At 40.6% G+C, this 15,969-nt stretch overlaps 1 protein-coding gene across 6 annotated transcripts in view; it reads right to left on the reverse strand.

Annotated features, from left to right (window-relative positions):
• Positions 1-15,969, reverse strand: part of wtap (WT1 associated protein) — a 43,290-nt gene that overhangs the window by 5,767 nt on the left and 21,554 nt on the right. For all 6 annotated transcript variants that reach the window (XM_078405111.1, XM_078405117.1, XM_078405114.1 and 3 more), the window contains 2 exons: positions 5,208-5,386; positions 1,155-1,309 (listed from right to left, as the gene is read on the reverse strand). In XM_078405111.1, coding sequence (XP_078261237.1) covers positions 1,155-1,309; positions 5,208-5,386 — 334 coding nt within the window. The remainder of the gene's footprint in view (positions 1-1,154; positions 1,310-5,207; positions 5,387-15,969) is intronic.

Genomic DNA, 15,969 nt, shown 5'->3' on the forward strand with positions numbered 1-15,969 from the left:
CAAGAACATAGGTGGCAGGCATGCAAGGATACCACTGCCTCTTTCCCTCTATATCACGTAAATTTCCCTCTATGTCACATTTATTCGAATTTGGAAATATACTGTTGTTAAATGAGTCTAAATCCTGGAACACCACTGATCAATTGTAATTAAATCACAGCCCCTTAAGTGTTCATAATTTCATTCCATTTCTGAGATTCAATTGAAAGATCAGGGATGCCTTAACCATCAGGACCACATCCCCAATGCAAATAATGACCCTTATGAAAGGGGATGTGCTGACGGCCAAAAAGATCAGCGAGGAAGTGGTGGGATTCCGTAGGGCGGTTCCTGTGCTGTACAATCTTCCGATTCCTTGGCTATTAGCCAGAGATTCCATCATTTTTGAGAGTGGCATGGCAAGTAAAATTAGTCATTAAATACCCCACTGCAGTGGGTTTTCCAGTTTACTGGCAATATTGAGCAGATATAAATGCACTTTTTAGAAATAACTCACTTGTCCGGAGATGCAATATTGTCTTGTGACAGTACAAGGTGGTGACCTTTCCTAATTTTGAGGTACTTCACTTCGTAAGTTTGTTCGGACATCAAGAATTCACTAAGTGAATATACTGCAACTTTATTCAGTACAATGCAATTCAGCGTCAATTGCACAAAAATCTGCTGTTGCATTTTTAGACAGATTCAATGGCTAAATGTGCCATGCTCAACAAATTGCTTGAGGCACAGATGTTAACCAGGGCATTCAGTCCTCTCCTTTGAATATGACCACTGTATCTTTACCTAAACAACTAGAACATTTTCACCTACCACCTAAAAGAGGTTATAATAATAAATAAATAAAAGAAGTTTGATAATAAAGCATGTTCTAAACTACACTGCTATGTTATCCTTGAGGATGAGCTCATCCTGAAATCAATGCCAATTCACAACAGTCTGACTCTGTGGAGAGTGATGCTCGACCTAATCATGATACTTTACAAATCTGAGCAAATGAGAAAATTTGGAATAAAACATCAATTAATACAAAAAACATGCATATAATACTACACAAGCCCATCCAATTCCTTAACACCAATTCCTGTAAAAATACCTTACTCTACCACCTCATCACAACAAGAACAGTTAAGAGCCCAACACTGAACTCCACTCACCATCCTGGCTGCTTTTGAGCTCCTCACTGTACTTCTTCTGAAGAGCCAATTCAGCTTCCAGCTGTGCAATCCGTCCCTGGGACAGCTGTCTCCCCAGTTCCTGGTTTTCCTGAATTAACATCCGACACTTGGCCATCAGCTTTTTTCCCGTTTGGCTGTAAAGACAGACACTTACCATCACAGAGGGAACCAACAGTTCTTCATAAACTGGAGTTCACCAAACATGATCACATACTATTAAAGACCAAACATTTCTAACCCACTTTGGTTACGATCCCATTTTCAAATCAAGTACCAGAAACAACCATTTAAATGTTTTCCATTTTTGTTTTTATAAACACAAGTGGAAATAACATCAACCAGTTCCTGCAGGACTTTTGGTTGCAACATCAAGGCTATATTCAGTTAACATATTCACAGAGATCGTACAACAACTGGAAAAATGTCACGGTTAAATAACAAAAATCACAAGTTTACTGCATTGAAAATAACCTAAAGCATTAATGTACATAAGCAATTAACAGTAAACTCACGCCAGCTGGTGTTCAAACCAATGCATCTCAGCCGTGTCCAAGGACTCTGGTGACTACTCAGGATATCAATGACCATTAGAGTGACTGCATTTTGGGTAGGTGCCATGGGAGAAGGCAGAAATCGGCTGGGCTTCCCATTTCAGTTTAGTGCGCCCCTGTTAAGCAGCGCACTTGTACATTGGACAAAGACAGTGGAAAGTTTAGGTTGGGCTATTAATGAACAGTGGCCTACTAACATACAATAAGAGTTTGGGCTTGAGGCATTGGTGCACGTAGAACTGCACCATAAGCAATTCATGCAAGCTAACAAATATCACAAAATCTTTAAATGGCCTATGCTGTACATTCAAAATATTAAAACTAAAATGCTTCCACTGTGGATTTAACATAAGAAGCATTGAAAATAAATTGCATCCGGCCCAAATTAATAAGTCTTCAAAATTGGCTAAACAACAAAGCAGGCGATCTAAACTAGAGCTCTCATGTGTTACAAAACATAAGCTGTCACAAGCTCTCTGGTTTATGGATGTACGAATTTCAAATTCATACAATGTTCCTCAAATCTACAGATTTTAACTTTGACAACCAGGGTTGGCATCAGCAGCGGAACTACAGGAAACCAACGTATTAATCAATCGCAGCGCTCAAGGGCACCGGAACCTGTATTGTGTAGATGGAATTCTGGATCAAAGCACATTAATACAATTCTATTCCCTGCTCTCCAACTCCATTTTTTCCCACAAACCTCCCACCACCTCCAAGAAAAATAAAAGCCCCGCCCAGCCCCGATGGTGCAAATTCATCACCAAAGTGTGGGCGTCAATAGCTCAAAATGTTAAACCAGTCTGACATGAAGATATACTGCGATGCCTGGTGCTCAATTCTTACAGAACTCAAAAGAAGAATCAAACAAGACATTGCAATGATAAACAGAACGTCTGATGAGATGGAGGTTTCTAATCCTCAAGAAATGAATATATCGTTGAAGCATATTCACCATCATATTAGTTGCTCTTTTGAAATATTTCCAGTATAACATTGTGACCCGAACTTGATTGTTGGTCACATGTCATGTTGTGGCATGCAGTTTTTCTTCAATATATAAAATTAACAATTGATACACATTGACAAACAGCCACACATACCTACATGATTCATATTTTAACAAGAACACAGCTGGATTATGATGCAAGACGCAATTAATGAAAATAAAGTTTCACATATTCATACATCCCTATTTTGTTGATATACTTTACAGACACAGCCATCACTGCAAGACCTGGATGAAATTTTCCACAATATCAGTTGTCATAATATTTGAGAATGGGGTCAAACATGGTTAAATGTTGTGGTCTTTGAGAACATGCATATAGTTATGTGATCATAATCGTTTTTCAGTCAAGAGCAAGGGCATGTGCTTTTAATCAAACGTATTCTCCCAAAGGTTTGGGATCAACTTGATTAAAAAGTTAATTTCGCTGAACAGTATGAATCTCCACCAGCTTGATCTTCAACGCTTCTCGTATGGAAAGTTAGCAGCAATGGTTACCCTGATGCAATACAAAACATTTTATGAAACATGGAAATTAGTTTTTCAGTTTTAGAAATACATTTTTTTTGTTGAGACAGGCCATTTTGCAATATTGAAATAAATTAAACAGAATATGGTACAATAACTAAAAAGACCCGTACGGAAATGGGAAGAAGGTTAGACTATAATTTGCAAATTGCACTGTGACCTTTACAATGAACACTTGGAAAAACAGCAAGATAAAAGAAAACAGTGTGTACTTTGATATATATTTTCTCCCTGCCAGTTAGGAAAATAGACACGGGTTCAGTACAGAGACCAGTGATAAAAGTCCCTCTCAATTAGTACTACATTACAACTGAATTCAAATTTTAAAACCATCTACTATCTAAAATTTTGCTTCAGGAGCAATTAGTGCATCCGAGGGTCTTTATTTTTTTTTTAAACTTCCCAATATGGTTCAGAAGACATTGCAAGTAAAGCAAGTGATGCGGTACATACTCAGAAGTCCATTTCCCCCAAGGAAACCACAACCAACTTGGCATTCTCAGCTCGGAGTTGTGGAATTGGCTGAATTATGAAGTGGTACACATTTGGTGTGCCACACTGCAGGACTGGGTCTGATTTTCATTTGATACCCCATTAGTTTGCTTAGATCACAGTAATTAAAGTAACCAGCACATTTGAAAAGCCCAAGTTTGATAAAACACTGTATAATGAACCAACAAAATTTATATAATACCTAAACCAACTAGAAACATGTAGCTACAGACGTCATTCTGGCATGAATATTAACGATGTCATTTAAGTTGTATCTCTTTAAACTGTAAGGGTACATAATCTATTACCTCAAACATTTAAATCGTCTCCCATCAACGACAAAGATAAAGTTTTCCCGGAGTGACATTGCATGTCAATTTTATCCGATGCAAACCTTTTAAATGTACAGTTATTACTTGCAATTCCTGGAATTAAAACTAAATTCATTACACTTGGGTTCTACCATAGCACAAATGTGTTTCCAGACATGTCACCAGTGGCAACGTTTCAGAAATCAAGGCCCCATTACAAAAATGGCATACGTTTTAAAAACAACATTCCCTCTAATAGATAGCCGGTGAATGAGATTTAAATCTCACCACCAAAAAAACTAACCAAAGAGATAGATTTCAAGTTAAGTGCTTACATTTGTAAGTCTGCTCATCGATTGGCACATACGTTTGTTAGTTAATGATGTTAAAGAAACCATATTCACAATAGAGGGAAGGTTGCTGCAGAATGAATCAATACGAAAAGATGGCTTGCAAGTTCAACTCTAGAGTGGTGACCAGTTCAAAAAATTATTCAAATCTTTCAGACTGTGCTCTAAAGTCACTTCAATGTTTTTTCAACTCTTGACAGTTCACCGTGAACAAGCAGGAAGTCTTCAGTCTTACACCAAACTGACTTCCAGTGTCTATTGGTCACTAGCGCAACATTTGGAGTGCAGGGCATTCCACTACTTTAAACGAATTTACACGAACTCAATTCAGGCAGTGTCTGAGACGAGAAAAGCTATGTTCTCTCCTCCAAACTCAGTCTGCAAACACAGCCACCAGAACAGTGTGCAACAAACAGACTTTACACTTCCCTTTTTTTGTGCAGAAAAGTGACTTCTTTTCCTCCCTTTATTTTCTTCTAAAAAAACCAAATTTCAAGTGTCTAAACTGGGCAAGATTTTTTTTAAAGTTGGAGGCAGGCCACCTCTTCGGAACAGTCCGACTCCTTCAGGCCTCTGAAGTAGAAGGGGGGAAAAGCTGAAACAGAATGTTCATCTGATAATGTTTTACATTAAGCATAACAAGCTGAGCAGTAAATGAATCGGATTTTTTTTGCTCAAAGGCTGAGGCTGTCTTGCTCTGATAAGAGAGTACTTGGCCATCCCACCATAGCATTCTTGCAGTGGGATTGTCAGGGAAGTCTTGACTGGGGAGTATTTTGTTTGTTTACCTATCAGGTGTAAACTTCCAGGCACTCAGTTCATTTTGAGCTTGTTCCAGTTTGTCTTTAGTCTGTTCCAGTTCAGTCTTCATTTTAAGGAAAAACAAGTTAATGGAAGGGTCAACCAAGGTGCTTCGGAGTTGAGCAGCACTGGGCAGTTGGACTTGCTTGAGGTACTGAATCTGGTTCTGTTGGAAGCAAAAATCACTGTCAAAAAGGCACATTTTATTGAATAAGACAATACTAATATAAATGAGTAAGATGTTAATGTAATTCCTTTATTTCTCTAACACCATCTTAAACAGACTGCAAGAGTGCTTGATAAGGATTTATTGCCCACAGCTACATTTTCCTTTCTTTACAATCTATATTACACATACTCCAAGATTTGTATTTAAATATTTGCTGCTGGCTCTTCAGTAATGCTATGTCTCAATGCTGTAACTTCCTAATCAGCAAATGGTGGTAGAACCTTCACCAGTAGGACTGCAGAGGTTTAAGGCAGTAGTTCATCCAATACTTGGTCAAGGGCATTTAGGGATTTTATGAATGCCGGCCCTTTCAGTGATGACCAAGTACTTTTAATGGAAAGAGGGAAGTGTCTTCGCCACAGAGCTTAATCAGTCTTGTGTTATCATACAAGCAAACGCATTGTTTTCTACATGAGATCTGGCCTGTAAATCATATAAATCTAAGAGTGCCAAAGATTGGCATGGCGGGCACTCCACAGAAGAGACTGATTTGGAACTATACAGACGATCCCATTATGTATTTTAGCCACCGGTATCATTTATAGCTTGGTATCTTAAGGAAACCATTGAATTTTAATCTTTTGGATAGTATTTTGCAATGTTCCAATTGCATCTCTTATGTACTTGTTTGCACAGTGAATACAAGACCCCACATAAAATTTCAGGCAGTCATCATTTATTTACACCTCAAAATTTCTTAAAATAGTTGCTCTGAATAGAAGATACTATAGTCGTTCAGTTCTAAAGAGCTGATACGGAGGATATCCGCATTTGCTGCTCCATCTCAATGGTGATCTTCCCAAACCATTTTCTTCCATGAGCATTACTGCAAACACAGACCCGCACTCACTGCTCAAGATAGTTGAATCTTGCGTGGGTTTCCCCGATCAGTTCAAGACAATTTTTTGCTACAACTGTGCCTTTGGAGGCTTCATTCAGATCAGTTTAAAGAGAAACAACCTTCTGCTTTGAGGGAGGTTTGGTGGGAACACTGATTCTAAAACAAGCGTTAGAACATTATTTTTAAACTAGTTCTAAAAAGAAAATCTACACTAGTTCAGCAATCTGATCCTACAGCAATTCAGGTTGATCTACAAGAACCAATGCACTGGTCAAAAAGGACAGTGGCCTCTGAAATAAAAATTCCAGAGCATGCTCATTTGTAAAGCAAATATCACCAAGATTGGCTATTTTTGTTTTGTAAAGAATCTTGCCGTGATTTTAATTGGTCTCTTTGGTAATCAAAATAACATGCCAGCTTTTGGATTATGGATCCTACAGTACTGTGCCATGGATTAATTGAACAGACAGCCTCAGGTGTTGATGGGTGGGATTTTCAGCAGCCGCCGTCAGAATTTCCTTGCACTTACCTGGAGTCTATTAACACGTCAAATTCATAAATAAAGCTACCCAAATATTTCAAGAGAGGCCCTATGCAACACAGGGCCTTCCAGTTGTAATTGGCATCTCAAGAGTGATGTCTGAATAAGACTATCTCACAGAAATGCGTTGACACCAATTAAACCCCACATCTTTCCTCTCTACCCCAAACTTAACTGGCTGTCAAAACATTAAAGTACTGTTTGTAAATGTTGCTAACCTTTAAACATTCAAAGGAAAATTGCACAAAAAAACCCAAATTTAAAACAGAATAACCCAAATACATTTAGTTAACTCAAATCAAATATTGGAAATCTCTTCCAGCCATTCTTTTATGAAGAGCGTAAAATAGATCAGCCATGATTGAATGGCAGAATATACTCGATAGGCCAAATGGCCTAATTCTGCTCCTATGTCTTATAAATGGAAATGAAAGAGTTGCTCTACCTGTGTCATTACTAAATTGAGCTGGGTCCAGAACTTCCTATCTAACCAACAAGAAATCTCAGAACATTAGCACTTCACTGCCGGACTGTGAAGAATGCAACTGGGAAATCAATCATTGGAGGTGTCTTCACGATGCACATTCATACTGGATTTACTGAATATGAGTTAATGAATTTACATTGGAAGTTCCAGGCTGAAGTGCTCAATTTCTCAGGGAAGTCTTGATCATGCAAGTTAGATATTGTCAGTTTAATGGAGAAACAAGACGGCAGATTCTGGAATCTGTAGCAAGAAACAACCTGCTGGAGGAACTAGCCGCATCTGTGGAGGCAGAGGAATAGTCGACGTTTCATAGCAGGACTGAGTCTAAAGGGGGAGGTTGCAAGTATTGAGAGGTTGGCAGGCGGGATGGTGCAGGAGCTGGCAAGTGGTAGGTGGATTCAGTGAGGAAGGGCTTGATGAGCAAATGGAGCAAGGAGGGGGAGGGAAGATTGAAGACAGCTTCAGGAACTAGGAGATGATAAATGGAGACAAAAGGGTTGCAGATGTGGAACCTGATAAACCAAAAAAAGGGAGGGATGTTGGGGAAATGGGAATAGTTTGGGGAAGGCCAGATGAAGGAAGGAAAAGAAACTGAATGATAGGGGACGGGGTGGGCGCTGGAAAGAAGAGGGTGCGAAAGGACCTGGATACATCAGAAGGAGAGGGAAATGAACAGAGGGGGGGAAGTGGGTTACTTGAAATTGGAGGATCCAATGTTCATGTTGGGATATAATTACCCTTGTGGAATACAAGGTCCCTCCAATTTTGGCCTCAACCTGGCAGTACAGGAGACCGTAGAGACAGGTTAGTATAAGAATGGGAAGTGATAATAAAATGGCTAGAAACGGGGAACTCCTGGTGAACAGAGTGCAGGCGTTTGGCAAAGTCAACTACATTGGCCTCACCAGTGTAGAGGCCAAAGAGAGCACTAAATACAATAGACAAGCTTGGAGGAGGTGCAGATGAATTTCATCGCCTGGAACGGCTGTTTAGGTCCCTGGGTGGAGGTGAAGGAAGTGGTGCGAGGACAGGCGAGGAAAGTGAAGGGTCTCGACTCGAAACGTCACCCATTCCTTCTCTCCAGAGATGCTGTCTGTCCTGCTGAGTTACTCCAGCTTTTTGTGTCTATCTGAGGAAAGTGGACTTTCTCCAAGACTCCTTGCAGTAAGTAGATAGGTGCGTCAAATGACGTGCTAGACAAGAAAAGCAATCCCTATTCTATTTAGTTTAGTTTATTGTCACGTGTACCGAGGTACAGTGAAAATGTTTTTTGTTGCATGCTATCCAGTCAGCAGAGTATACATGATTACAGTCAGGCTGTTCAGTGTAGATACAGGATAAAGGGAATAACATTTGGTGCAAGATAAATTCCAGTAAATCCTGATTAAAGATAGTCCAAGGGCCTTCAATGAGGTAGTTGGTTGGTCAAGACCGCTCTCTAATTGGTGATAGGATGATTAAGTTGCCCTTAACAGCAGGGAAGAAACTGTCCCTGAAGCCAGAGGTATGTGTTTTCACACGTATCTACCTCTTGCTTGAAGGGAGAGTGGAGAAAAGAGTGTCCAGGGTGAGACTCAACCTTGATTAAACTGGTGGTCTCGCCGAGGAGATGGCAGGGAGCAGAAGTGTCGGAAATGGTGGAGATGCGGGTGGGGGCTCAATCAACCACAAAGCGACGTTTCTTCCAAAAGTAGGCCATCCGAGATGTTCTGAAGTGGAAAGCCTCATCAAGAACAGATGCAGCGGAGAAGGAGAAACTGAAAGAAAGGGATGTTGTCTTAAAAGAGATACGGCGGGAGAACGTGTAGCCTAGGAGGTTAATGAGTTGTTGGGCTTATGGTAATTCAGTGAATAGTTTGTCTCCCGAGATGGAGACAGAACCAAAAAGGGGAGAGGTGTCAGAAATTTGAGGGCAGGATGGTAGTCAGCAGCGAAGTTGATAACATTGACAAGTTCTACACAAGTGTAGTCACCAGCAAAAATACAGTCTTCAATGTAGTGGCGAAAGAATTCTGGAGTGGTGAGAAGAATCAAAAGAAAAGTTGTTTAGGACGAGAAGAAGTACTGCCAGATGTATGGGATTGTTAGTTGAAGCGAACTGGTTGGATTAATGTTTTCGAAAGAAAGGGCCCGAAGGTCTTTCTGATGGTGGACGGGTGTATACGGGTTGGATATCCATGGTGAAGATGAGGTGGTGTGGTCCAGGAATTGGAGGTGTTGAAATGGCTCAGAATGTGCAAGGTATCGTTGACGTGAGTGGTTGGGGTGGGGGTAGGAGGGAAATAAAATAGAATCTGGGTAATGAGAAAGCAAGTACAGTGGGGAAAGAGGAGGCAGAAACAATGAACCTACGAAGACAATCCTGTTTGTGGATCTTGAAGAGGAAATAGAAATGGGGATTGCAGGGATGGGGCACTATCAGGTTTGAGGCTGTGGAGGAAGATCCTCTGGTGTGCCGAGATCAGTAATCATGTGGGAGACAGTGTTCATTGGTGGAGTCATGGTCCAAGGGTTAGCTTTATATTGCATAATCATAAACAAACCTGCATGCCCAGTGACTGGCTGATTAAGAAGGGCTGAATTGATTTGTTGACCTTTAAAGAATGTCTTCTTCACCAAACTACTTGTGTTATCACTTTTGAGGAACTACCTCAAGGTCTCTCGATTCTACAACATTCTCTAGAGTCCTACCATTTGTTATATAAATCTTGTCCAAGTTTAACTTACCAAAGCGCAACACCTTACAGATGTTTAAGTTAAATTGCATCTGCCATTTTTTGGTCTACTTCCCCAATTGATTTAGACACTTGTAACTTAGATAACATTCCTCACTGTTCGGTACACCTTCAATTTTGGTGCCCTCTGCAAATTTACAAACTATGTCAAAATGTCATCCAAATTGATAATATAGATCACAGTAAACGGAGCACTGTCCACTAGTCACAGGTCTCTAGTCTGAATAACAACCACCCTCTGACTCCCTTCACCAGGTCATTTTGTACCTAATTGGCCAGCTCACACTAATCCCATGTGATCCAACCTGCCAGACAAGATTCAACATGCAGGACCTTGTCAAAAGCATACATAGACAACCTCCAGTGCCTGCCCTTATCAGTCCTCTTCAAAACTCGATCACATTTGCAAGGCCCAATTTCCCATGCACAAACCAATGCTGACTAATCTTCATCAGTGCTTGCCTTTCCAAATGCTGGTAGATCCTATCCTTCAGGATCCCTTTAGCAATTTTCCTACCACTTATAGTTAGGCTCACCTGCCTGTAGTTCCCTGGTTTGACCCGGCAGCTCTTTTTAAAGGCATAAAATTAGCCACCCTCCAGTCCTGTGGTACCTTACCCAGAGCTAAAGATGTACAAATATCAATGCAGCAATTTCTTCCCTAGCACTTTTCCATCACTTTGGGCAATGAAAATGGCTACCTGGTGCCCCTGGTTACAAGCCATTTTAATTCCTCTTCCCATTCCAACCTGCCTGTCCTTGGGTTCTTCGACTGCCAGGGTGAGGCCAAACACAAACTAGAAGAATGGTGTCTCTTATTCTGCCTGGGCAGTCTACAATCCAACAGCATGAGCATTGAATTCTCAAATTTCAGCTCTCCCTTTGTACCTTTCTCTCTTCTTCTGAGCTATCCAGGAACATAGCCAGGTCCTCTCCCATACCTTTCCACCCTCCTATCACCATTTCCTTCCTCTTCCCCCTCTACGCTATTTGCCTATCACATACACACTCCTCTTTCGGCTTCTGCTTGCTGACCCATCCATTTTTGATTCCACTCTTCCTTTCTTATCAGATTCCATAACATTCAACCCTTTGTTTCTATTTATGCCCTCCAAGCCTGTCACTATCTACCTCTTCCATCCCACACTTATCACTACTCCACTCTTCCCTCTCAGCCTGTCACTATCTCCACCCCTCCCCCACCCGGCTCCTTCTACCAATCACTAGTCCTCACCTTGATCCACCTACTGCTTGTTAGCTCTTGCCTCACCCCTACTCCTCACCTATTTATACCGGCCATCTCCTCTACTCAACATTTGACCCTAAATGTCAAACGTCCGTTACCCTCCACAGATACTATCTGGCCCAATGGGTTCTTCCAGCATTTTGTCTTATGTATCACACCATGTACATTACAAGTACAAACATAAATGGAAAATAAAGTGAGGGCAATAAACTACTGCAATTAAAACGAATAATTACAATTTAGGACAGTCCAAAAATCCTGTACTGAGCAGTGAAAAAGTTTTCACTAACTGTAATTTTTAAACAATGCCCATTTAAATTGTTTGATTGCCCTAATTTAAACTAAATTCTCTGCTTCTGATGTTTTATTAATCCAATAATGTTTAAAACTACCCAGTTACCAACTAATTTACCACCCAAATCATGCAAGTCAACTTAAAATGAATGTTAGTCCAGAGAAGGGGAAAAAAAACATACCTCATGAGTTTTAATATCCACAAGCATAAAAATACAAATATAGTTTAACGGCTGTCAATCAGCAACTTTATGTCCTGGTCAGCGTCAGTGATCATTAGTTCTCATCCCTGGTTTAATCTATATACTAAAACTCTCATGTTTGTTGTTTGTTCCTGAATTACACGACAGTGCAACAATTTTAGGTCCACCTTACTCACGGTCGTCCCTTTGGTGCTAATGGAAGAAGTTTCATTGAAATCGGTGTTATATTTTTTAAGTTAATCAAATTTTAAAGTTTAAATCTATCTCCTAGGGAGGGAGGGAGAATAAGGGGGGGGGGTTGAAGGGGATGGAGTGGGGGGAGGGGAAGGGGGAGGAGAGGGTGCTGCACCAATGCAGAAGAGGTTTGGGCCCACTTAGTCTAGCTGTTGATTAAAAACAAAATGCACATGCCTATTGGGTAAAGCCAAACATCCCTCTATCTTTAATAGTGTACAATGCTTATAATGGGCGTATAGTTTTAATTCAATTTGCCCAGAATCAGCATTTAATAAGGACTGAAATATAAACATAAACTGCTGTAAATTCTTAGATGAGGCAGTATCTGTGGAGACAGAAAGAAAGTAAATTTATCAGGTTGAATGACCATTAATTGGTATTGAAAAGGTAGAAACAAAATAATAGTAAAAACGGAAAATGCTGGAAAGTCAGCAGGTCAGGCTGTGAAGAAAAACAGGTAACATTTCAGGTCTGAAACCCTTTGTCAAAACTGGGAAAGACTTGAATTGTTAACTCTAACTTATTCCTAGATGTTGCCTGACCAGCTGAGCGTCCTAGAGTTATGGAGGCACACAACACCCGAGGTCAGAATGAACCCAGGTCTCTGTGCGGTGAGGTAGCAGCTTCATTCGCTGAGCCACCGTCCTGTCCAGTTCTTCTAGCATTTTCTGTTTTTATGCGATTTCCAGTATCTGCAACGTCTTGATTTTCAGAAACAAAACAAGCCTTAACATATTGAAGACAGGGTGGAAAGGATGGCAGCACAAGGACAGTAGGTTGCAGCTCCGAATACATTTCCCCCATGGAAGAGTACATCACTCTATCTATTGATTGTAGCGCAAGCCCTCCACAACTGGGAATCTAAACAGAAGAATATTCTGCTGTGCATTTCCACTGAATTCAATTATTTGATTCCAAAAGCCCCATCATCGATTCTCTGTACCGCTTTAAAGAAGCTCAACAAACAGCACTCCATCTCCAAGCCGGCGTTTCAAGTCTGTCAGGCTAAACATAGGATGCCAGTTCCTTGCTATTCCCAGTTGCAACTTTACTAAACCTTATTTGTCTCAGTGTCACCTCATTGTCAGTTAATCATTCTTGTCTTCTATCTTTTTACTCCACCCTCTTTATAGTTACCTCCAAGCTCTCAACAGGATTTTAGTATTTATTTTGGCTGTAACATTTCCTAGTTATGACAAAAGGTAATTAGCATTACTTCTTTTTGCAAAGATGCAGCCTGGCCCGAGTATATCCAATGTTTTGTTTTTATTTTCTAGCACCAGAGTATTCTGTTTTTATAACAAAGCTTAGTAATGATTGCAACAATGAGGCTAGTAGCAAATATTAGAACTATACAGTCAGACTGAAATGGGCACACACAGCAGGAGACGTTAATGCAAAAATGTGAAGCAATGTTTATTGGAAGGAAAAGAGATGCAGGGACAGGAAGTTTGAGGTGTACACTCACACACCAATCATTGAAGCCGATTCACATTTGTGAATTATTATAAGTGTACAAATCCTAGAAAGTCATGTTATGCTTTTATAAATCACTGTTTTACTTCAAATGTAGTATATTAGCACCTTGGAAAAGGCGAGGATGATATTTAACAGAATAAATATTTGACCAGTTATGTGGTAAGATTAAAAAAACTGAGATTGTTGTTCTTAAAAAGTGAAAAAGGGTAAAATCCCACATTAATCGCATTGTTCATTCTCACCACATTCTCCTCAACTCCCGTCAAATCAATTTTAAATTTGAAAAGGAAACTAGATATAGAATTGAAAAGGAGAGGTTTGCAGGAATAATGTGAAAACAATGAGGGGATTCATAAATTAAATATTTCTGACCATATTTCTGTGCTTTTCGTGCTATAATTGTGGAATGGCAAAATAAACAGCTGTAGGAAGCCTGCACTCCAAATACTTTTAAAGAATTACAGAACAGTTGAGATATATTTGAAAGAGCACAGTATTTGGTATGAAGCAACCTCCATTGCACTTTAATCTCTTTGCTTTTGCAAAATTAGTACACCGTTGACTTATTAATAAAGGTGGGAAACTATTAAATTGCCAAAATGTTTTATGCATTACTCTTTTTCTGTGATGGGGAATGCTCAGGGTCAATTGATTGCTTAAAGATGGTAGCCCAAAATTATTATGGCAACAATTATACCGAGATGGGTATTAATAGGCTCGAGATAATGCTTCTTGATGGCAATATATAATCAAGGTAGCAACCAAGCTTCTCTAAAAATCTTCAGCTTCAAACTTAAATGTACAAGTTGCTATCGCCTTTACAAGCACAAAATTTAGTTAAAATAAAATGAATTAAAACGCAGAATAAAATTAAGTTGTGGATATTAGATCAAGATGCAATTTATTCACAGAACGTGGGCATCAATAGCATTGCGAGCAATTAACACCATCTGTAATTGGCTATGACTAAGTGCTGGTAAACCACCACCCGAACCACTGCAGTCTCTCTGGTGAAGATACTCCAATACCGTAGGGTGTTCCACGAGTTTAACCCAATGTTGAAGTAACCATGACATGTTTCTAGCTAGAAAGTACAGGAGATAGACACAAAAAGCTGGAGTAACTCCACGGGGCTGGCAGCATCTCTAGAGAGAAGAAATGGGTGACGTTTTGGGTCGAGACCCTTCGTAGACTAAAGATAAAGGGAAACAAGAGATATTGACAATGATGTAGAGAGATAAAGAATGAAAGATATGCAAAAAAGTAACGATGATAAAGTAAACAGGCCATTGTTAAGCTGTTTGTTGGGTGAACACGAGAAGCTGGTGCGAATTGGGTGGGGGAGGGATAGAGAGGGAATGCCAGGGTTACTTGATGTTAGAAAAATCAAAGTCTGTAGAAAGGTCTCAACCCGAAACGTCACCCATTCCTTCTCTCCAGAGATGCTGCCTGACCCGCTGAGTTACTCCAGCATTTTGTGATACCTAGAAAAATCAATATTCATACCACTGGCCCAAGCTGTCCAAGCGAAATATGAGATGCTATTCCTCCAATTTAGCCTCACTCAGACAATGGAGGAGGCCTAGGACAGAAAGGTCAGTGTGGGAATGGGAAAGAGAATTAAAGTGTTTAACAACCGGGAAATCAGGTAGGTTCAGGCGGACTGAGCGAAGGTATTCAGCGAAACGATCGCCCAGTCTACTGGTCTTGCCGATGTATAACCAACGGGATCCCAACACTAGTCACATCTTCACCCTTTCCGCCTTCCGCAGAGACCGTTCCTTCTGCAACTCCCTGGTTAACTCATCCCTTCCCACCCAAAACACCCCCTGCAACCGCAGAAGATGCAACACCTTTCGCTATACCTCCTCCCTCGACTCTGTCCAGGGACCCCGAGAGTCCTTTCAGGTTAGACAGAAGTTCACTTGCACCTCCTCCAACCTCATTTACTGTATCCATTCTTCAAGATGTGGACTCTTATACATCTGCGAGACCAAACTTAGACTGGGCGATCGTTTCGCTGAACACCTTTGCTCAGTCTGCTTGAATCTACCTGATCTAAGGGCGGCACGGTAGCGCAGCGGTAGAGTTGCTGCTTTACAGCGAATGCAGCGCCGGAGACTCAGGTTCGATCCTGACTACGGGTGCTGCACTGTAAGGAGTTTGTACGTTCTCCCCGTGACCTGCGTGGGTTTTCTCCGAGATCTTCGGTTTCCTCCCACATTCCAAAGACGTACAGGTATGTAGGTTAATTGGCTGGGTAAATGTAAAAATTGTCCCTAGTGGGTGTAGGATAGTGTTAATGTACGGGGATCGCTGGGCGGCACGGACTTGGAGGGCCGAAAAGGCCTGTTTCCGGCTGTATATATATGATATGATATGATCTCCCGGTTGCTAAACACTTTAATTCTCCTTCCCATTCCCACACTAATCTTTCTGCCCTAGGTCTCCTCCATT

The sequence above is a fragment of the Rhinoraja longicauda genome, chromosome 9, assembly GCF_053455715.1.
Source record: "Rhinoraja longicauda isolate Sanriku21f chromosome 9, sRhiLon1.1, whole genome shotgun sequence".
NCBI classification, from domain to species: domain Eukaryota; kingdom Metazoa; phylum Chordata; class Chondrichthyes; order Rajiformes; family Arhynchobatidae; genus Rhinoraja; species Rhinoraja longicauda.